The following is a 21,519-nucleotide window of genomic DNA, read 5'->3' as shown; positions in this document are numbered from 1 at the left end:
AACCACCCCAGGCAACAGGGAAAATGCTCTTCTTTTATACAAGGAAAAAGGGGATTTCAAGTGGGGTGTTACTCTGCAAAACTGGCCTTTTGGGGTCCGAGGCAGTTAGTCTAGGAGACTCCGAGACTAAATGTGGTCAGTCTGCAAGTTAAAGAGGTGCCTTTATCTAACTTCCAGCCCTACAACCCCCCATCCCAGATCAGAGAGTGGAGCTGGTGGCTTTCGTCACGTGCAGTCTCCTGCAAGAGGTTTTACTGGCCAAATTCAACTCACAGCAACACCTGTGTAGTCGCACACAGGCTTGGAGCCTGGTATGCAGTTCTGTTGAGGACATATCAGAAGGACCTGAATCCTGCTCATACATCGGCAGCTTGGCTGGGGATGCAGAGCTCAGAGTAAAAGCCATATAAAAGACATGGCCACCACAGCTAGTGCATTTGACTCTGAGCTCACCCAGGGAGCTAACGTGGGGAAGGGAGCCAAGTTTGTATAAAACAGCAGGTACAAGTGAGACTCACCAGCCAGCCCATCCCCTGGGAGCTGCTCCTGGGACAGCAGGCTCTCTTTCGGCACCCCTTGCTGACAGCCACTGGGGCCCTGGTCCGGGTCTGCTTGTGGCTTGACCTCTGGCTGGGTCATGCATAGTCCTACTCCTTCCATGGTAAACCCAGGGTCCAACTCCAGTCCCACTAGTCCTTACAGCATCAGGGGACTTCATCGGTTCTCACCCCTTGTTGGGGGGTCTCTGCTCCATCTTCCTCAGTGGGCAGATAGGGGAACCCAGTCTCTGCTTCGCCACTGGGTTCTGGTCCAGGGGGCCTTGAATCAGCGGTCAAGGCCTGACTACGCATCCCCCTTGCTGTCTCTGTGGAATCTCTTCCTATGTTGCTGTGTCTTGGGCCTCTCTCCCAGCCTTTCCCCAGACCCTTGGTGCACCAGGTCCACTCTCGCCAAGCCTCTTCCCCAGACTCCCTGCAGATCTGCCTGCCTGCCAGCTGATTCTGCAGGAGGGGAGTTCTCTCCCCCTGGAAGGGCAGTCTCTGACCCAGCAACCAACCCTAGGCAGACTCACTCCCTGCCACAGTCCTTCCCAACTGGCTTGGGCTCCCTGTTGCAGGCCTGGCTACCTTCATGGAGACTATGGCTCCAGCCAAGCTTCCCTCCTTGAGTGAGAGCCAAGCACCTGCTCTCCCTCATAACCAGCCACACTTGCACCACGTTCAGCCCTTTAACGGCACCCTCTTGGCTTGACACACACAGCAGGTGTAGCAGGGCAGGGTTGATTGAGCTCCTCCAGGCTCTCATTAACCCCTTCTGGCCCAGGGTGGGGTTGGTTCATCCCGTCACTCTCCATTGAACTGGCCCCTTGAATAAAAACTGCAGCGGCCATTCATTTTTCTGTGCACGCCAGGGCCAGCTGCATGAGCTGAGCAAACTCAGCTTCTGTGTTGGAGGCTAATGGTCACCATGGGAGTGTAGATTAATCTCTCTCTGAGACAGCTGGTGGAGAATATTTTTATATGACAGTAGAACTGGTTTTTACCTTTGAATCAGATCTCTGGTTCCCCAGAGAGGCTCCTTAGCATCATGACTGGCTTGAATCCATGTCACAGATACTGGGAGCTGTTTTACATGAGCATTAAGCTCTCAGACTGTTTGATCTCATCCAGCTACACACAAAGAGTGGGAGTATCAGCATTTCAGCAAGGGGGTGGGGGTGGGAGTCCTAAGTCAGGCAGCGGTTTCTGATTCAGCTGCAGCAAGTGAAAGCACAAGATGCAGATGACCAGCATTGATGATCAGATTAAGCTTTGTTCCCGCGGTTTGGCAGGTGAATAGCGCTCAGCACAGGTGCTGGAGGTGCTGCAGCACCCCCCAGCTTGAAGTGGTTTCCATGATATCCAGGGTTTACAGTTGGTTCAATGGCTCTCAGCACCCCCACGATACACATTGTTCCAGTGCCCCTAGCAATCAGGATGCGAAATGGGTTGTGTGCCATTGGAGACACCAGCACACTGGCCTGGACGCAGGGGACCATTTGTGATCTCCACTCCACGGGCCTTATTGGCAGACGCTAGTTCTTGTTGGAGCTTTCCCCTTCTGGGGCTTTGCACATAGGTTGACTGCGCTGAACAAAAGAAAAGACGCCCATGACCGGAAAGAGAAGTAGCATCATTCTCTCCAGCACCCTGAGTCAGGAATGGACACGAGCGGGAACCCCAAATGCCCTGCAGCGCCCTCTTCTGGGAAGATGCTGGGCATGAGCAGACTCCAAATGAGGGGGGCTGTGGTCACACTTTGACAACACTCAGCTCGTGTGTGCATGTGTGTGTGTGTGTGTGTGTGTGAGACAGACGCACGTGTACAAACTCAGTGGTTAACTTCCACTCTGCCACACAATCAACAGCTGTCAGCTACGTAAGGAGCGGATGCATTTAAATCAGCAAAAAGCTTTTATTGTTTTCTCACATTTCAGCCACCAGCCAAACGGATTGTAAGGGCTCTTTGTTGAGAAGGCAGAACAAGCAAGAGGCAGGTTGCAGCGGCTGTTCCTGCAGGAGGAAGAGGGAAGAACAGTCCTAGCTCTCACTTTGGAAAGAAGAATCCAAGTACTCCCCCAACAGCTGTCACCGCCCCTTTTGTAGCAAGAGAAAGACCTGCAGGCCAGTTAACCCCTGTCATTGGTGCGTCAATTTCCAGCAAAGCTCCTGCCAGCACAATCTGACGGGGGCGCAACAAAACAAATAAATAACCCTCCTTAGTTTTTGGCGTGGATGTAATGGATTATGCTCTTAAATCGGCCTGCCGTCACCCAGCACTGGGAAGACACGCAAAGACCGTGTGCTTTGCTCACCTGTCTTCACAGAACACATTGGAATCTGCGTTCCTCTAGTGGGTCATTTATGTGTAATGCAGAATAGAGTGGAGTTCATGTCTGACTTCCTTTTGCCATAACCTTTAAAGGCCTTCTGTGGATTTATATGAGTAACAGCAGCTACTGTCTAATCTGTTCCCCTTCCCCTCACTCCCTTCTCCTGGGCACTGAGAAAACCAAAAGACTTTCAAGCATCTGCTTGTTTGTGTTCCTCTGCGCTGTCGTGGCAGCTGAGTGGAATTGCACGTACACCCAGTTCAGTGTTGGGATATGGCTAGCGTCCCTGGCTTAATAGCCTCATGGCCGGCCAGAGTTGTGAGTTTGGGGAAGCATCCCCCACGGCAATGTGGAATTCCACCCCTTGCCTGACAGCATTTGCAGCTAGAGGTCCTACATCGGAGGGTTTACACTTCGTAAGAAGATCGTGAACAGGATCCTAGGTGAGTGCAGGATAAGGCCAGCACTAGTTAGGCAGTGAGCCCAGGTCCCCACTAGTGAGACCACAGATAACAGTATAGTATGGGCGACCATACCTGCCAGGAGGAGCAGAGCTCATTTGCCAAGACAGTGGAGAGCCAGTCTTCTTTACGTGCAAGAGAAGTGAGAGCAAATGTGGAAATACTAAGATCATCTTTCTCTGCAGAATTGTTTGCCAGTCATAAGATCAGAGACTGGTGCGTACGAATGAAGCTCAGCTCCTTCTGCCTGCAATACTTACCCACAGATTGCAGCACTGCCACAGTACTCCCAGCGGCTACCCCTCCTCCACTGGCTACGGCCGCTGCTGACATCATCTTGGAAGCAAGGGTCCCAGCTGCAATGCCTGCTCCAGTAAAGCCTGCTGCCCCGAGTGCTGCTGGGACAGCAACGGTGACAACGCCTGCATGACAAAAAGCGCTGCGATGTTCATCACAAAATGGGATCCCAGAGCACCGCATCTCCAGCTTCGGTCCCCGGAGCCACCCCCAGACTGACTCCCTCGCTGCTTCAATTGCTCATGCTCTGAAACACCACCCAGGGCTCCATTTTTGCAGTGGCAAAATTCAGTACAGGGCTTGGACATTTTCAGGCAAACTTGCTGCAAGCAGAAGTCCGAAGGACTTGTCTCCAGCCACTCCCCCTGCTCTCCTGTGAGCGCCTGCAGCTTCGCGAGGCTTGGGGCAGGCATCAGCCAGCCAAGTGCTGCAGCATTCTGCTCCACACAGGTCATAAGGGCCAACATATCCTCAGCAGGCGAGACCCCTGTGCTTCGGGAGAGCAGATGAGCCAAGTAAACCCGAGGCAAAATAAATCTCAGTTACAATCTCAAGTATTTTGCAATATTGACCCACTGTCCTGAGCTTGCAACTTACCTAATCCAACAGTTGCTCCAACAGCAATAGGGATAAATCCTAGTCAAAGAAATGTTTATAGTAGTGAGCTATCAAAGACCTTAGCAGATGATCAGCCGATAAGAATAGAAAGGGGGAGAGGCCTGTGCCGCTGCTTAGCATGAGTGACCTGGATTTTGTTTGAAAGTTCTCTGCCTCTAAACATGCTGGATTCCACTTTACCATCGTCTTTCAGCCTTTCTACTCGATAATGAGCCATGTGCTCAGTGGTCCTCTCTCAGAAAGGCTCTTTCATTCTCTTGATTTAAGAGCACTGACCAGCCCCAGGGCTCCTGGTAGGGTGACCAGACAGCAAGTATGAAAAATGGGGATGGGGGTGGGGGGTAATAGGTACCTATGTAAGACAATGGCCCCAAAATCTGGACTGTCCCTATAAAATCAGGACATCTGGTCACCCTAGATCCCGGTGGGGCCAGCAAAGCTGGGAAGGTGGCTTCTGCGATCCTCATGCCATGTCGGCACAGCAGTGAAAAGGGCAATAAAGTTTCAGCTGCTCCAAACGGGATATTTAAAAGGAGACCCAAGGGAGCAGTGAGATCAGTGGAAAGACTCCTGATTTATACTGCTGTACCTCGCCAGAATCTGGCCCCCTCCCGGTCTGTCCAAGCTAATGCTTGTCACAGGAAGCCTTTCTCTGCCTATGTTCAATGGCAAATAGATCCTCACGCAAGCCGCGCTGTATGAACAGACCACTGGGCTGCATTAGAAGAGCAACTTTCCTGGGCCTGCCCATGAATATAGGAATTGACAAACGGGATCAGACCTGAGGTCCATCTCCATCCAGAATCGTGTCTCTTACAGGGGCTGGAGCCAGATGGGTGAGAGGACAGTGCAAGAACCCTAGTTCTGGGCTGCGGGGTTACTGGCTGCCTGCACAATACACAGATACAAAAACAACAAGGAGTCTGGTGGCACCTTAAAGACTAATAGATTTATTTGGGGAAGACATGAGGTTAGTTTTTTAGTCTTTAAGGTGCCACCAGACTCCTTGTTGTTTTTGTGGATGCAGACTAACACGGCTACCCCCAGTACAATACACGGACACGTTAGTGGTGCCTGTGACGGAGACCGTTCCTGGTCAAAGCTCAGTTAGTGCAAGAGAAGGACCTTACCAACCATGACTGAGACTCTGACCCACACGCCCTGATCACTGGGATAGCGGCTCCGCTTCGTCAGCCCTGAGCAAAAAGCCAGAAATACACTTAGATCAGTTCTGAGACTCCACCCATGCCCCAGGCCTCGGGGCCGGTGCCAGAGGCCTGGGGTTATGTCTGCATCAGCATAGGGTAGCTCCCTCCTAGCAAACGCCCAGTACAGCTCTGGGGAGGTGTCCCAAAGCCAATAACAAAAGAGAGCATCAGCACAGCCCCCTTCCTTTGCGGAGCCTGGGCTAATGGAGTAACCCACCTGCACCCTATCCTCCTCCTGCATAGCTGGTCCTCACATGGAGTGTGTGGGACCTTCTCACGGACAACTGAACTGCTAGCTGCAAGAAGTCATGCCCAGTGCATGTGTGGGGAGCACAGATCTGTTGGGGAGCAGCACATGCATCAAAAAATTCGAGGGTAACAACCACGTCCCAGCCCCTGTCTGCTCTTCCCTTCCCCTGCCTGGACTGTCACCACCTCAGCACAGAGTCATCTTTGCCCGTCTTCCCCCACCCCTTGGCATGTGTGAATTCCTCCCCTTCTATGGCAGCTGCCGAGTAAACTGGGATGAGGCTTCTGAAAACCATATAATCAGCCAGCTGGGGGTAAAAGCCCTGCCGGTCCCTATGTGGGTGAAGCCAGACAATTGCTGCACTCTCAGATGGACTCACGCATGAAAATGATAAAAGACAAAACACGCTGTCACCTGGGGGGCGAACGCTTCTGACCAGAGGCTCACTCTGTTGTGATCTCTGAGGCCTTGTTCTCAGAGGAAACCAGCACCCTCAAAAGACAAGCCTGGAAGCTTAAATTTTGTTAGACACTAAAAATCCTGGGCTTAATAAAGACACTGGATTTCTGGCTTATGACAACAATACGTAACCCACAAACCCCTTTGTCCCACGACTGCAGGGGTGTTAAACAGGCCACGTCACTTGGACTGGTCCCTTCGACTAGGTGTCAACTCCGTATTCTAAACAATCTGTGCCACCTTGTCTGTAGCTGTGACACTCGGGGTCCCTGTCCCAGACCTGACCAAGAGCCTGTGTAGCTTGAAAGCTCATCTCTCACACCAACAGTTGGTGCAGTAAGAGCTATTACCTCGCCCGCCTCGTCTCCCCTAAAAGCTGGTAGACGACAGAGATTCAGAAGCTTTGAAGAAGGATTTGCCCCCCTCTCGGCTATAGCTATGCAAGCTCTAACAGGACCGTGGTCCCAAGGCTTCTCTGCACTGATTGGCCCAAACAGAAGGCCCGTTTACAGCTGTGTGCCAAACAACATAGGAAACGAAAATGATTTCTTAGGTTTCTATTTTCCAGCCCAAGTTGGACTTTATTCACCCTGAAAGAATCTTTCTCCCAAAGCCCGATTAGTAACATGAATCAGCAACGCTGGCTGGGCCTTCAAAGTAGGATTTCATTTAAAGGCATCAGTCACTTCACCGCAGTTTGTCTTTCAGGGACTGTGTATAAATGACATAACATAGTTTGGTGATTTTTGCCAAGACCCACTGACCCATCCACCCCTTGTAACACTGAAACAGATAAGCAAAATTAAGCCCCCCCCCCCCCCCGACCCCACAATACTTTATGTAATTTATAGACAGCCCCTCACTTCTCCTTGACTCATCACCCACTGCATGCAAATTCCCTAGCCCTGGGCAGAGTTAGAAGCGGTAGGTCAGTGCTGTTACAATGATGATGGGTCTCTTGCCCTCAGAGCAGCAGCAACTTACCTCCAGCGTCTGGTGAGCAGAATGAATTGATTGCTGTGCAATGCAGCTATATCAGGAGCCCAGTTTCCAGGTACCTGCTACTACATGGGTGTGTTTGCAGAGAGGACGAAGCATCCCCCACCAATAGCAAGGATGGCAAGATCCCACGCCCTGCTCTCCCTTAGCCTCCCTGCCGCTGGAGTATCTGCATGTTAGCATTCTTAGGGCACAAACAGATAAAACCCCTTGAAGTGCCTCCCCTTGTGATCCAGACCCAGATGGTACAGTCCTTCTATGCCAAGACAGTAAACCTTGTGATGTCCTTGCCACATCCTAGCCGGGCAGAGTCCCATCCACCCATCTCCTTGCCCAAGAAACATAAACTGCAAAACCACCAACCCCCTGGGGTTCCACCCTCTTCTGTGCTGCTGTAGAGAGGATAGAGGGGACCTCTGTGGTTTAAAATTCTGCTTGGTTCGGGTTTTTTTTTTTGCTTGTTACATTAGCCTAGACGATTCAGTGGTCAAGGTGAACTAGTGAAATGGCGACATCACAAGAGGCTGAAAGGAGGGAGGGCTTTTTAGAGACATGGCCCAAAACTCTGTTTTCTGTTTGATTTTAATAGCCACGTAACTTTAATGCCTGGGCTAGACAGAGAATGGTTTAATCCTTTAGACTATCACAGTAATGGGGAGCCTGGAGGCCCGGCTGCAGCAATCCACGCCACGAGGGCCCTAGTAGCAGGGGTTGCTTTTGTTAGAGCTTTATTGCGTGTCTTGGAGCTGAGCCATCAAGAAATAGTAAGGACAGTCAGCAGAGGTGGCAGCAGTCTACCGAGTAACCCGCCACTGAGCGAGGAATGGCTAGCCAGAGCCACGTTGCTTGGCCACAAGATTAAACCCCAGGCTTATTGCAAAGCTGGCTCGGAGGAGGATATTGGATGGATCTATCTCTGGCAGAGGCCAAGAGATTCTAGTTCTTTGTTCACTTTGACAACACTTTCCTTTGGTTCTGACAATACACTGGCATGAAGGTGTGTGTGCACATTCAGTGAGCTATTTTTCAGTGACACACAATCAACTATTTTCAACCATAACAACTCGGGGCATTTAAATTTGCAAAAGTTTATTGATTTGTCACATTTCAGCCAACAGCAATAATTCAGCCAGAATCCCAACAGAACTCGACGTCTGTTGTTGAGAAGGTAGAACAAGCAACAGATGTGTGGGAACAGTTTCTACAGGCCACTTGCTTTTGTATTCAACTACGAAGCCATTTCTCTAACTTGCTACTTGTTGCATTAGCCTGATGGTGCAATTGAGAAACTGCAGCAGACGAATCAGTGTGTCTTCCAGAGCGTAAAAGAGCAGTTGGGCTTTCAAAGTAAGGCACCAGCTGCTGCCCCAACACTTACGATCACAGCTTTGGCAGCTGCAGGGAGGCCTGCGGCACCTGAAAGGAAACAGAGAATCAGCTAGTCAGTATCACGACGTTATACTAGCAGGCCAGTTATCCCCTTCCCATGACCTGGCACTATAGAAGTCGTGACTCTTTGTATGGATGCAATAGGTTGCACTGTTGCTTGGTAGAGTCCCTTTTACCAGGAGCCAAGAGGCCAGTTTGGTACTTTGCTGACCTGCCTTGATGGTGCAGCCTTGAACAGGAGTGGGATTTTCAAACAGGGCACTAATTCTATTCCCCTTAAAGTCAATGGGGCGCATCCCCAGTGAGAACAGAGGGAGGTGGGTGAACCCTGAGTGCTTCTGAAGATCCCATCTGTTCCTCTACAAGAATGGAAGTGAGCCACGGTATGGAGTGAGCACCTAGCCAGAGGGATAGTGAACAGAGAAGCTAGAGCAGGAGTCGGCAACCTTGCAGAAGTGCTGTGCCGAGTCTTCATTTAGTCACTCTAATTTAAGGTTTCGCCTGCTGGTCATACATTTTAACGTTTTTAGAAGGTCTCTTGCTATAAGTCTATAATATATAACTAAACCGTTGTATGTAAAGTAAATAAGGTTTTTAAAATGTTAAAAAAGCTTCATTTAAAATTAAATTAAAATGCAGAGCCCCCCAGACTGGTGGCCGGGCAGTGTGAGTGCCACTGAAAATCAGCTTGCGTGCCACCTTTGGCACCCGTGCCATAGGTTGCCTGCCCCTGAGCTAGAGCACGTTGCATCTAAGTGCTTATCAGTTTATTAGCAGGATCTGTGGGGAGCAGGTTTGGCCAGTCAGGGGAGAGGCTTATTCCTCATTACATGCAAGAGAAATCAGAAGCACCACAGAAATGACGGACTCGCTCCATGCAGGGTTGTTCATAAGGCAGGAGAGCACTACCAGAGACACATGCATTTCAATGAAAGGTGAGCTCCCCATTACTTACCAATGGATTGCAGCACTGCCACAGTACTTCCAGCAGCTACCCCTCCTCCGTTGGCTATGGCCGCTGCTGACATCATCTTGGCAGCAAGTGTCCCAGCTGCAATGCCTGCTCCAGTAAAGCCTGCTGCCCCGACTACTACCGGGATCCCAATGAATGCCACGCCTGCATTCATGAGACAGCGAGGTTAAGCACTGTCCAGGCTCCTACAGCAATTGCTTCTGCAGCAGAGCCAGCCCTCCATGGACCTGCATCTGTCCACCCGCCCAGCTCCTCTCTTGGGTGGTCTAATGGATCGTGTGGTTAGCAACCAGGAAGGGTGACAGGGTCAGAGCCATCTGTCATAAACAGATAGCTAAGGGTTAATGTCTCTTTCACCTGGAAAGAAGTAACCTGAAACACCTGACCAGAGGACGAATCAGGAAACAAGACTTTTTCAAATCTGGGTGGAGGGAAGTTTGTGTGTGAGTCCTTTGTTCTTTGTCTTGTACCTGTCTCTCTCTCGGCTATGAGGGGATTTCTGTCTCTTGCTTTCTAATCTTCTGTTTCCAAGTTGTAAGTACAAATATAGTAAGGCAGTAAGGTTTCTATTGTTTTCTTTTGTATTTACATGGGTATAGTTGCTGGAATGTTTTGAATTGTATTCTTTTTTAATAAGGCTGTTTATTCATATTTCTTTTAAGCAATTGACCCTGTATTTGTCACCTTAATACAGAGAGACCATTTTTATGTATTTTTTCTTTCTTTTTATATAAAGCTTTCTCTTTAAGACCTGTTGGAGTTTTTCTTTAGTGGGGAACTCCAGGGAATTGAGTCTGTGCTCACCAGGGAATTGGTGGGAGGAAGAAGTCAGAGGGAAATCTGTGTGTGTTAGATTTACTAGCCTGACTTTGCATACCCTCTGGGTGAAGAGGGAAGTACTTCTGTTTCCAGGACTGGAAATAGAGAGGGTGGAATCCCTCTATTTAGATTCACGGAGCTTGCTTCTGTGTATCTCTCCAGGAACCCAGGGAGGAAACACCTGGAGGGGGGAAGGGAAATGGTTTATTTCCCTTTGTTGTGAGACTCAAGGGATTTGGGTCTTGGGGTCCCCAGGGAAGGTTTTTGGGGGGACCAGAGTGCCCCAAAACACTCTAATTTTTTGGGTGGTGGCAGCTTTACCAGGTCCAAGCTGGTAACTAAGCTTGGAGGTTTTCATGCTAACCCCCATATTTTGGGCGCTAAGGTCCAAATCTGGGACTAGGTTATGACATGGTGGCAGCGTTTGTGGGAAAGATAGAATCCAGAAGCCAGTAGGAATATTATATTTTTCTTTTCTCTGCTAGGGGCTTTTAAGCAGAGACAGTTTGATTTTAAAAGGAACCAGAGAGAATTTTTTTCTCTGCTCTCTCTTGCAGTTTCTGGCTTGCATATTAAGCAAGGAATCATTAAGCTGTGACAAAAGGGTCTTTTGTGACACAATAGCACTCCCATTAGGAGTCAAATACCAGCACTATACACATGCAAATAAAGTGGTTTTTCTGGTTTACTTTACATTGAAAAGATTAGCTAGAGGAAGAAAGGGAAAAAGGCACTGTTGCTAGGCAGACCCCAGGAGGCAACAGAGAACCTGCAGTTCAGAAGATAAACACCGGAGGGGACCCCAACACAAGAAAACAGGAACCATGACTTCCAAGGAAAAAAGGGAGGCAGAAGAACAAATCAAAGAAGCTGAACACAGGCGACAACTGGAAAAAAGACAAAAAGAGGTGGAGCTGAAAGAAAAGGAAAAAAGCATCAAACTGGCAGCCTACAAAAGAGAACAAGTAGCCAAAGAGGCAGCCCACAAAAGAAAACTAGAAGAAGAAGAGGTGGCCCACAGAAGGAAACAAGAAGAAGAAGACATGGCCCACCGCTGAGAAATGGAAAAACAACAAAAAGAAAGTGAAGAGAAGGAAAAACAGAGAAAACATGAACTGGACTTAGCGCAAGCTGGGCTTCATGCGCCAGCCAATCCTAACAACCCTTCGCCAATTATGGTTCCACATCACAGGAAATTTCCCACCTACAAGGCAGGTGATGACACCGAGGCCTTCTTGGAAAATTTTGAAAGAGCCTGTCTTGGGTACAGCATCCCTGAAGACCAGTACATGGTAGAATTGAGGCCACAGCTCAATGGACCTTTAGCAGAGGTGGCAGCTGAAATGCCTAAGGAGAACATGAACGACTATAAACTTTTTCAAACCAAGGCCAGATACAGAATGGGGATAACCCCGGATCATGCCCGTCGGCGTTTCAGAACCCAAAAGTGGAAACCAGATGTGTCATTTCCCAAACACGCCTACTACGTTGGGAAAAATTATGAGGCCTGGATATCAGGACACAATTTTAAATCCTTGGAAGAACTGCACCTCCTCATACAAATGGAGCAGTTCTTGGATGGTGTTCCTGAGGACATCACACGGTACATACAAGATGGAAAACCCAAAAATCTCACCGAGGCGGGGGAGATTGGAGCCAGATGGATGGAAGTGGCAGAAAGCAAGAAAGCTACTGTCAAGGGGAATGAATACCCCAGAGGGCACACCGACCATAAACCCTACAACCGAGGGCAGCCAAAAACCCCACCTACAACCCAAATAAAGCCACAGACGCCCTATTCTTCCACCTCACCAGTCTCTAGTAACTCACCTCGGCCCAGTGACCAATCAGATGGAAGATGCTTTAAGTGTAATGAACTGGGACATATCAAGGCCAACTGCCCAAAGACCACCAACCGAGTGCAGTTCATTACACCACCCTCACACAAAAGATCTCCAGGCCCAGATGCCTCCCAAATACCCTTGGAGCGAAGGGAAAATTTGAGAGTGGGCAGAAAGAAGGTTACTGCATGGAGAGACACAGGGGCACAAGTGTCAGCTATCCACCAATCCTTCGTCGACCCCAAATTCATCAACCACTCCCTGAACTGAACTTTTCGCTAATCTGCAAAGCAAGCCTGAGCAGGGTGCACAAGTGGAGCTCAGAAGCAGCATCTTGCCTTCCTAGCTCTGCTCAGTGGAGTGCATTGATGCTACAGGACCTTGCTGCATTCCTCTGGGGCCGGTCGCCCCCTGGAAGGACAGCGCCAGGGCAATGGCTGGGATGGAGCTCTCACCGAGGGCACGTACAGTCCAAGGAAGGCCTATGCCCAGTATAGCCCAGTGGGTACAGGCTCCCCGTTTTCACACCAGCAAAATGCACTGTGGGCTTGCAGAGTTTCAAAGGGCTTGTCTCCAGCCCCTTTCCCTGCTCCCACGGCGACCCTGCGGCCTCATGTGGGCTGGGGAAGAAGTCAAGCAGACAGGGGCAGAGTTCTTGCTCCCCCCAGGATGCCTGACTCTTCTGAGGTTCATTCACACTAGGAGGGATCCTTGCACTGCAAGGGAAGCTGGTGAGCCAGGAGAGTCCCTGGCCGAATAGAATCAGAGAATCTCAGGGTTGGAAGGGACCTCAGGAGGTCATCTAGTCCAACCCCCTTCAATAAGTCTTTGATAAGTACAGATGTCAAGTGTCAACTAATCAGTGCCATGGGTTAGCCCCTTACCTGCTGCAATGCCTGCTCCAGCCAGAGTAACAAGACTGTCTGGGGAATGAGAATCTGATGTTAGTGACCCAGCAAAGACATTCGCATGCTATAAACATGTAACCATGCAAAGCTGGGGAGGTCGTGCCCTTAGTGAGCCCCAGGATTTTTTTTTTCGCACCTCTGCATCTAAAGCAGCTGCAGTGCCTGTTTCCAATGTGAAGTGTTTGGTAAGGAGAGTGACGCTTACTCAACCTGGGGATTTACCTGATGGTTTCCCTGTCTCTGTAAGCAGCATCTCACTGGCCAGGAGGCTGCAGCTGAGGCCAGGGAAGCCATGACGAGCCTCAGCGAGGGTCAGAATAGCAGAGTAAGAGGGAAAGGATTTGGGGATGCTCCAGTCTGTTGCAAAAGGAACATTTAAAAAAGAAAAACCAAAGTGGCTCTGAAGTCTCCACCCCAACCGGGCCCCACCCCAGCTACCCATGGGAGCAGGGCCACCCAGGAGGCTGTTTGCTCTATGGTGGTGACGAGTCCAAAGCAGATTCGCCTCAGTACTGCCAGTGCCAGGTAGAAGGAACCCAGCCAGAGAGGCTAGTTCTGAATTGTTCTCTTCATTGCCACAGGCAGACCCTTCCTCACGCATGCCCCGCTGCAGGAAGGGAGCGCTGGGGCTGCACAGGAAGTGTCCAGGGCCTCCCCCTGTTCTGGGTTTCGAGGGGTGGCTGGCTGCCAGCATGGCATAGTGACTTTGTCGGGGGCCAATTCTTGCTCAAGGCGCAGGTAAATGAAAGGCTCTTACCAAGCATGTTTGCTGCGTGTGGCTCTGAGTCTGTCACCTGAGTATCGTTAGCCCTGGACAGAAAGTGGGAAATGCAGTTAGTCCAGTTCCAAGCATCCTCCCAAATACAGCCCCTGGGGGCCGGTGCCACGGGTGCGGGGCTACACCACTGGCTGCACAAGCCAGCACACATGTAATTGCTGGTGTTTGTACATGCCCCAGTGTCACGAACTAGCCCTCAGCTCCTTACCCTTGTGCAGCCTGAGCTAGTGTCCAGAGGTAACTCATTCTCATAGCTGATTTGCAAGATGTCTCGCCAAACCTCATCGCCCTTCTAGCCACCTCCTCCCCCGCTCAGCTCTGGTGAGTGCTCAGCACCCTTCCGATTGCACGTGAGGGATGCATCGCACTGTGCTAGCACATATCCAGCCTCGCTCTCTGCCCAGACTGTCCCCGCCCATGCAAGACCTTGCATTGCCATGCTAAGGGGGTTGTCTCCCACCCTTCTCATTCTTGGGCAGATTGTAATTTAAATTCTTGCTGAACATTTCCCCTCTGGCTGGGGGTGCGGGCTCTGGGGTAGGGCTGGGGATGAGGAGGTTGGGGTGTAGAAGGGTGCTCTAGCTGGGATTGAGGGGTTCAGAAGGCAGGTGGGGGATCGGGGCAGGGCTTTGGGGGTGGGAAGGGATGCAGGCTCCATTTGGGGGTGTGGGCTCTGGGGTAGGGCTGGGGATGAGGAGTTTGGGGTGCAGGAGGGTGCTTTGGGCTGGGATCGAGGGGTTCGGAGGGCAGGTGGGGGATCAGGGCTGGGGCAAGGGGTTGGAGCATGGGGAGAGGCTCAGGGGTGCAGGTTCTGGGTGGCGCTTACCTCAAGCAGCTCCCGGAAGCAGCGGCATGTCCTTTCTCTAGCTCCTATGTGGAGGCGCAGCCAGGTGGCTCTGCGCACTGCCCCGTCCACAGGCACCGCCCCTGCAGCTCCCATTGGAGCACTGGAGTGGCCATTGGAGTGGGGCCATTGGAGCATGTAGGAGCTAGAGGGGGGCCATGCCGCAGCTTCTGGGAGCCGCGTGGAGCGGCCCCGACCCTGCTCCCTAACTCGAGTGCTGGAACGGAGCAGCCCCAGACCCCGCTCCCCAGTGGGAGTTTGAGGGCCAGCTTAAAGCAGTTGGTGGGCCAGATTCAGCCTGCGGGCCATAGTTTGCTCACCCCTGCCCTAACTGCCCTGAAATTTCACTGTACTAGCCTCCTCCATCCGTGCTCTCCCTCCACTGTGCATTAGCGAGAGCCTGAAAGGAAACAGCTTTCAGATCCTCCTGCCTTGAACCCTTCCAGAATATTTTTTAAAAGTGTTGTTCACTGCCCCCACCCAGTCCCAGAAGATTGTCTGAGACCAACTCAAATGCGTCCACTAAGAATTTTCAAAGCTCTCTGCACAGAAGTTAGACTTGGGAGGCTCTTCAAGGGGTACTCATGTGAAATTTGGCTCAAAATCAAAGACAATCCTTCCCTTCCACCCCCACCCCCCCAAAAAAAACCCAAACCAAACCAAACCTCACAATTCAAGTGCATTAGAGAAGTTTGCATAATCACTGATGACAGGCAGGTGAAAGAGGGTCTTTAGGTTTCAATTTCCCAGCCCAAGCTGGGAGAAACGAAAGTAAAAGCAAACTTGGACTTAAAAAATACAGTAGAACCTCAGAAATCCGAACCCCTGGGAATGGGGGTCGTGTGTAACGCTGACATGTTCCTAACCTTAACCAGAACGTTATGCTTGGTCTTTCCAACGTTTACAGCTGAACATTGACTTAATCCAGCTTTGAAACTTCACTACGCAGAAGAAAATTGCTGCTTTTAACCATCTTAATTTAAATGAAACAAGCACAGAAACAGCTTATCTTGTCAAATCTTTTTTTTTTTTTTTAAACGTTCCCTTTCTGTTAGTATTTACATGTAATGGCACTGCACTGTACTGGCTTTTGTTTGCCTCTGCTGCTGCCTGACTGCCTGCTCTGGTTCCAAACGAAGCGTGCGGATGACTGGTCAGCTTGTAACTCTGAGGTTCTAACTGTACGAGGTTTCTGAATTAGACGTGCGGCTAAGCACGGGAAGGAAATCAGATTAAAAAGGATCTTGCTAACGGGGAGGTTACTTTGTTGGAAGCCTGCCTTCCACATCTGTTGTGAATATTGTCCGCTCCAGGGAAAGCCTCCCAGAGATAAGGTTGGCAGAATTAATGTTTTTAAAATAAATTAACAGATAATATTGTTTTTCTAAAATGTATTATTTAAATTGTCACAGTTGTGCAAAACTGTGGGTTTTGAGCATTTTTATAGATTTAAATTTTCACCATTGCCGGAAATTATTGGGGATGGGCAGGCAACTGGGGTAGAGCTGTGTGGGGGGTGTGAATAATTATTTAATGGCAGAAGCCTTATAACCATTATGATTAATTGTCAGCATCACATATCAAAATATACAAAGTAAATAAATATCCTTCATTCAAACTCTAAGTTCTCCAGCAGCATTTGTCTTACTTTGCCTATCCATAAACTTCAATTATTGGAAATATTTTTTGTGGGGGTGCGTATGAGGCAATCCACATTTACCAGTACAAATCTAATGCTTTCAATCCTAATTAGAAGGTACCCGAAGCCCAGGCAAAGTTAAAAATGTTACTTATGTTATGGGGGGAAGGAGTACAATTGCCAGAGCTGCATGTTCCTGTCATTTTCAATGTGTTTGTTTTTAGCAAATGCTACTTCCCACCATTGCAGGGTAAAATTCTCTTATCAACAGAGCAGCAACTTACCGTCAGCCTTGGGGCAGAAGCATGGTCCCCCCTCCAAGGAGTGTCGCTATATATAGGGAGCGCTGGACCCAGCTATCTACAGTGAACCAGCTTTTGGGTGAGTGTCTAGAGCGCAGGACAAGCAGCCCACCTCAAAGGCAGGGAAAATGCCAGGGTCCCCTCACTCCCCGTTAAACACAGGGTTAGGGAGGATTCACCTGTGAGCAGTCAAAGTGTGCTCAACCCCCGCTCCCCTCCAAATCCTAGCCCCTGCGATTCGGAGCCAGATGGTACAGTCTGCGTGCAAAATGAAAAACATTTTGTTGAAAGTTTCCAGTCCTGTTCTACTGATCACGGGTCTGCCTGCCTGACAAAGGTTATCCAGAGAAGGCCCAGAGCAAACACGCCACTCGGGTTCTGCCTCTTTATTTATTTTTGCTGCTTCCTGGTGCATAACCAAGGGCCCAAAACACTTTTTAAAAGATTATTCTATGGGCTGTTGGCGTGACTCCTCCCGGCCTCATGGTGATCCTCAAGAGAAATGGATTAGAATTAAAACGGAAACTTACCTGAGTCTCCCTGAACAGTCGTCCGCCCCATCCTCTTTTCTCTTCCCCTGACAGGAAAAGGGGCTCTTTGTAAAAAGGCAGGTTAGTGGCTTGGCAGCCCTGGATTGGAAGCTGTCCTCACCTAGCAGACCCTCTGCCAACATGCCTGGGCTGGAGGGAGAGGGAAGCGTAGTCTGAGGTCTGTTCAGTCCTTTGTTTCTCTGCTGCGACTACCCCCAAAGGACAGGGCTAGGAGCCAGTTAAATGAGGTTGCAGGATGCAGGGAACTGGTCCATTGGGATCTGAACTGAGGCTAAACCTCACTGGATATTGGGCACTAAAGCCAACCGAAGGCGAGGCGCTAGCATCGAGAGGCTAAGCCTGGCTCTTCTTCTGCACCCACCAGCGTAACAGCACCGGTTCTGGAGTAATGGCAACTCACTGGCTTTGGATGGGATTCCTCCTGCATCCTCACCAGCAACTGCTGCCACACGTGGCGTTTCTGCCCCCAGTGACACCTATGCAGCCCGTCCATCTTTAACTCTTTGGACCGCAGTAAGCAAGTCTGTGGACGATGCGCAAGGTGGAGATGGAATCTAGCTCCTTCTCCCATTGCGCCGTGGAGCTGTCGGACTAGTGGGAATAAAGCCAAAATGAAGCAAGCTGCGATGGCTGAATATTCACACGAGGTCCTCGTGTGCAAGGAGCCACTTCCACATAGTCCAGTCTGCAGACACAACTAACTGCAACTATAACGTTGCTATTGCCACGTTGGACAGCTGCACGAGCTAGGCAACAGTTCCTGCTTCAGAGGAAGATTTCTCACATCAGCCACGATGAACGCATCTGACAAAGGCTGTTTACATCACAGAACTAACTTCTACCTGCAAATCAGGGCTAGTGCTTTCTTCTCTCATGCCAGTGCTCAAGAGGCTGAGACTTCTGGCTCAGCCAATTTAACGGGCTCGGAGCAGTTTTCAGGCACTCAGACTGATTTGATCTTGGCAAGAACAGAGTTATCAGCATTTCAGAAGGAGGGTTAAATAGCTGACTCAATTGCAGCAAGAGAGTAAAACGGATAGAAACCCAGGAGGGCGACTGAAGGCCTAGCTGAGAGCGAGGGATAGGGCTAGCTAGAAATTGTGTTGTCACTTAGCCCGGGTGGATGGGATTGGCAGCATCCACACTCAGGAGCAGACAATGCATCTGATATGAGATTTCTCTATTCAGCATATTGCGTCTTCTCAAAAACCCCACAGGGGACAGGCATATGGGTGCTTAGGGTGACCAGATGTTCTGATTTTATAGGGACAGTCCCGATATTTGAGGCTTTTTCTTATATAGGCTCCTATTAACTCCTCACCTCTGTCTCGATTTTTCACACTTGCTGTCTGGTCACCCTATGCGTGCTTGAGGGAGATGATACAGGGAGGATCAGCTGATACAACAACCCGCTACCCAGGTAGGATTAGACACAGAATTCACTCCAAAGCCTCTCCAAGGGAGATGCTTATAAGAACCTCCGACGCTCCCTAGGGCTTTGACTCTCCCCACATCAATTTCAAACTAACAAGTTTGTCCATTTAAAACCAGCTTTATTGTTTTCACACCCCCACCCCCACCATAATCAGAGCAGCTCAACACCTGTTAAAGAGAAGGTAAAATAAGCGACACGTTTGCAGTAGCTTTTCCCAGGCAACAACAAAGTAATCGCCGACCCATATCACGTAGCTTGCTACTTTGGTCCTGCTTTGCAACTTAAGGGTTTCCAGCACTGGTCAGTGTTTACTTCTGATGCCAGCAGGGCTTGCACAGCTTTCAGTTATTCTTAGAGAACCAGGAGCCAACAGCTGCACCTACAGATCCCAGTGCAGTGCCCAGGCCAACTTTAGCTCCTAGCGAGAGTCCTACAGCACCTGCAAAGAATCAGAGGAACGGCTAGTCAGTATCACTACATTGCACTAGTCCCTTGACTTGCCTAGAGGAGGGAAATCTGCTCTTAGTAGTGTAAATCCAGAGATCAGCAGAGTCACTCTGGATTTGCACCAGCATGACTGAGAATAGAATCTAGCCCAGAGCCAGCAGCTAAGCCCTGCCACTGGCCTCTGCTGATAAGGGATAGCCTGCCAGTGAAATCTGAGAATTAACCCTTAATGCTTTCGGCACTGACATAATGGACTCTGCTATTTTAAGGCTGCTGGGTGCAGTCTTCTTTCTCACCAGGAGCTGCAAGCCACTTGTGAGGTGATCACCTGTTGATCTGTGCACCTCGGCCTTGGTTCACTTGCATCATCCATTATTGGATGAGTCCCTGATCAGAGGCACAGTGAACCCAGTACTGTATTTATTATGAATCTGCGAGGGTTTTAGGTTTGAAGTTGTACCAGCTCTCACCTCGCCCCCTCATGACTCCTTCCTAGAGGAAATAAATCCTTTGAGCATCTAAACCCAAACATGTGGGTTAGTTCTGGTTCCTGCAGTGAGCTGAGCATGCACCCCAGTGCAATAGTGGGATATGTACAGCATCCTTGCCTTAATGTCTGATGGCGTGAGCTGTGGATTCAAGAAAGCACCTCCCTCCCATCCCACCCCCATGGTAATCAGGACTTCCACCTTTAGATGCAAATGCTGGAAGCAAGGAGCACTGGGGCCTGGCCTGACAGTTTAGCAGAAGTTATAAAGCTATACTTGGTAAAATACTGAATACACAATGGGATCAATGCCACTTATTTCGATGAGGTCAGGCCCAGACCACCATCAGCAGCAGCATATTGTGGAGTACATGCACCACTGCCCCGGCAGGTCACACGTTAGCAAGGTTGGTTAGCAACACATTTGGTCTAACAATATAGAGACTTTGCTCTTCCTCCTAAAGGAAAATCAGAGCTTGTGTGGCAGTGCAGGATTGCAAGGCAGGAGAGCACCAGACCCGGGTCTGAATGAGGCTTCACCTCCCGATGCCCCATAGGCTTACCCACTGATTGCAATGTTGCCACAAGACTCCCAGCGGCTACCCCTCCTCCACTGGCTATGGCAGCTGCTGACATCATCTTGGCAGCCATCGACCCAGCTGCAATGCCTGCTCCAGTAAAGCCTGCTGCCCCGAGTGCTAGTGGGGCTCCAATGACTGCAACTCCTGCATTAGAGACACTGCCTTGTCAAGCACAGCATTGCGGTTAGGCCAGGTCCACACTACATCCTGACAATGGGTGTAACCACATCACCTAGGGGTGTGAAAAATTCACACTCTGAGCAACATACTTCTATTGACCTAACCCCCCAGTGTAGACAGTCAGGGCCGCATTAGACTTGCCAGGGCCCCAGGCAGAAGCTAAGGAGCCGAAGTCCGAGTTCTGCCATGTGGGGCTGAAGCCGAAAATCGATCATGTAACTTAGCTTTGCCAGGCCCCCTGTGGTGTGGGGCCCCAGGCAACTGCCCTGCTTGCTACCCCCTAACGCCAGCTCTGTAGACAGCACTATGTCAAGAGGGGAGCTTCTCCCGTCGACACAGCTCTTGCCTCTTGTGGAGGTGGATGAAGTACAGCAATGGGAGAAGCTCTCCTGTCGGTGTAGTAGCACCTTCACTACAGCGCTACAGCAGGACCGGTGTACATGTAGCCAAGCCCTTAGCGTGGCTCCAGCCAGAACATCCATGAACCAGCTCCCACAGAGCTGCATGTCCTGACCTAGGCTCCCAGGAATGGCTACAGGGCGAGTCATCCCAGGCAAGGCAGATCACTGGAACAACCATGGCTAGGACACCCCATGCCTGAAGGGCCGTCCAGTTCTGCAGAATAGGCTCAACCCCCATGGGTGCACAAACGAGTTCAAATGCAGATTTCTGATCACCAGACCAGTGACCCCACTCCTCTGCTGGAGCCGCGCCAACTCACTGGGACAGAGTAAAGTAGCCAATGAAGTGTCCTTGCTCCCAACAGGCCAGCATGTTCACTCATCTAAAGTCTCTTTGTCACCACTCAGCATGACACCTGCTCTGTCTGCAGGGGAGAAGCTGTGCCACAAAACTCTGGATGAATTAACAGCAAAGAATCCTGTGGCACCTTATAGACTAACAGACGTTTTGGAGCATGAGCTTTCGTGGGTGAATACCCACTTCATCAGATGCATCTGACGAAGTGGGTATTCACCCATGAAAGCTCATGCTCCAAAACGTCTGTTAGTCTATAAGGTGCCACAGGATTCTTTGCTGCTTTTACAGATCCAGACTAACAAGGCTACCCCTCTGATACTTGGATGAATTAAGTACTTTGAATTAGCCACTTACCTATTCCGACACCTGCTCCAATTACGGCCTTCATTGCTTTGCTGCTGGATTCTAGGGAAGGAGAAGAT

The 21,519-nt window shown here is 50.1% G+C and overlaps 3 protein-coding genes and 1 long non-coding RNA gene across 21 annotated transcripts in view; 1 reads left to right on the top strand and 3 right to left on the bottom strand.

Annotated features, from left to right (window-relative positions):
- Positions 1–2,440: 2,440 nt before the first annotated feature.
- LOC115637567 (interferon alpha-inducible protein 27-like protein 1) lies at positions 2,441–6,883 on the bottom strand. 4 transcript variants are annotated; one of them, XR_003997293.1, is made up of 5 exons: positions 6,516–6,866; positions 5,379–5,444; positions 4,228–4,266; positions 3,594–3,755; positions 2,441–2,552 (listed from the first exon to the last, which is right to left on the bottom strand). XR_003997293.1 is itself a non-coding variant. In XM_030538929.1 (5 exons), the coding sequence occupies exons 1-5, from the start codon at positions 6,476–6,478 to the stop codon at positions 2,473–2,475; spliced, it is 420 nt and encodes a 139-aa protein (XP_030394789.1). In that variant the 5' UTR covers positions 6,479–6,876; the 3' UTR covers positions 2,441–2,472. The 4 variants fall into 4 exon arrangements, 3 of the variants coding, with proteins under 3 accessions (XP_030394789.1, XP_030394790.1, XP_030394788.1); XM_030538929.1 differs by having other exon boundaries at positions 6,406–6,876; XM_030538928.1 differs by lacking the exon at positions 2,441–2,552 and adding an exon at positions 2,677–3,458 and having other exon boundaries at positions 6,406–6,877.
- A 1,350-nt stretch (positions 6,884–8,233) lies between these two features.
- IFI27 (interferon alpha inducible protein 27) lies at positions 8,234–14,393 on the bottom strand. 2 transcript variants are annotated; one of them, XM_030538932.1, is made up of 5 exons: positions 14,081–14,372; positions 13,852–13,904; positions 13,071–13,109; positions 9,509–9,670; positions 8,234–8,580 (listed from the first exon to the last, which is right to left on the bottom strand). In XM_030538932.1, the coding sequence occupies exons 1-5, from the start codon at positions 14,155–14,157 to the stop codon at positions 8,507–8,509; spliced, it is 405 nt and encodes a 134-aa protein (XP_030394792.1). In that variant the 5' UTR covers positions 14,158–14,372; the 3' UTR covers positions 8,234–8,506. The 2 variants fall into 2 exon arrangements, with proteins under 2 accessions (XP_030394792.1, XP_030394793.1); XM_030538933.1 differs by lacking the exon at positions 13,071–13,109 and having other exon boundaries at positions 14,081–14,393.
- A 1,390-nt stretch (positions 14,394–15,783) lies between these two features.
- LOC115637569 overlaps positions 15,784–21,519 on the top strand; it is an 8,443-nt gene continuing 2,707 nt past the window's right edge. The window contains exons 1-2 of one of the 3 annotated variants that reach the window (XR_003997295.1): positions 15,784–16,050; positions 16,627–16,736. This is a non-coding gene — a long non-coding RNA (uncharacterized LOC115637569). Of the gene's footprint in view, positions 16,051–16,579; positions 16,737–21,519 lie in introns of all 3 variants that reach the window. The other 2 variants (XR_003997296.1, XR_003997294.1) reach the window with 2 other exon arrangements.
- The window catches only part of LOC115637565 (interferon alpha-inducible protein 27-like protein 2A), a 27,789-nt gene continuing 24,917 nt past the window's right edge, over positions 18,648–21,519 (bottom strand). For 4 of the 12 annotated variants that reach the window (XM_030538922.1, XM_030538924.1, XM_030538920.1 and 1 more), the window contains 3 exons: positions 21,452–21,502; positions 20,141–20,302; positions 18,652–19,082 (listed from right to left, as the gene is read on the bottom strand). In XM_030538922.1, the coding sequence (XP_030394782.1) occupies positions 18,985–19,082; positions 20,141–20,302; positions 21,452–21,502 (311 nt within the window). In that variant the 3' untranslated portion in view covers positions 18,652–18,984. The other 8 variants (XM_030538918.1, XM_030538921.1, XR_003997292.1 and 5 more) reach the window with 8 other exon arrangements.

This window comes from Gopherus evgoodei, chromosome 20, assembly GCF_007399415.2.
Source record: "Gopherus evgoodei ecotype Sinaloan lineage chromosome 20, rGopEvg1_v1.p, whole genome shotgun sequence".
Taxonomy (NCBI): Eukaryota; Metazoa; Chordata; order Testudines; family Testudinidae; genus Gopherus; species Gopherus evgoodei.
This window is presented reverse-complemented; position numbering and strand designations above follow the sequence as displayed.

Coding starts and splice junctions, on each gene's coding strand:
- LOC115637567 (XM_030538928.1), bottom strand. CDS start 6,478: ATGAGCTTTCAAGCTACACAGGCTCTTGGTCAGGTCTGGGACAGGGAC. Junction 5,445..6,405: donor GTGTCACAGCTACAGACAAG/GTGGCACAGATT, acceptor CTTTTTGCTCAG/GGCTGACGAAGCGGAGCCGC. Junction 3,756..4,227: donor TGGAGCAACTGTTGGATTAG/GTAAGTTGCAAG, acceptor TTTGTCATGCAG/GCGTTGTCACCGTTGCTGTC.
- IFI27 (XM_030538932.1), bottom strand. CDS start 14,157: ATGAGGTTTGGCGAGACATCTTGCAAATCAGCTATGAGAATGAGTTAC. Junction 13,905..14,080: donor CTAGCTCAGGCTGCACAAGG/GTAAGGAGCTGA, acceptor CTTTCTGTCCAG/GGCTAACGATACTCAGGTGA. Junction 9,671..13,070: donor TGGAGCAGGCATTGCAGCAG/GTAAGGGGCTAA, acceptor TCATGAATGCAG/GCGTGGCATTCATTGGGATC.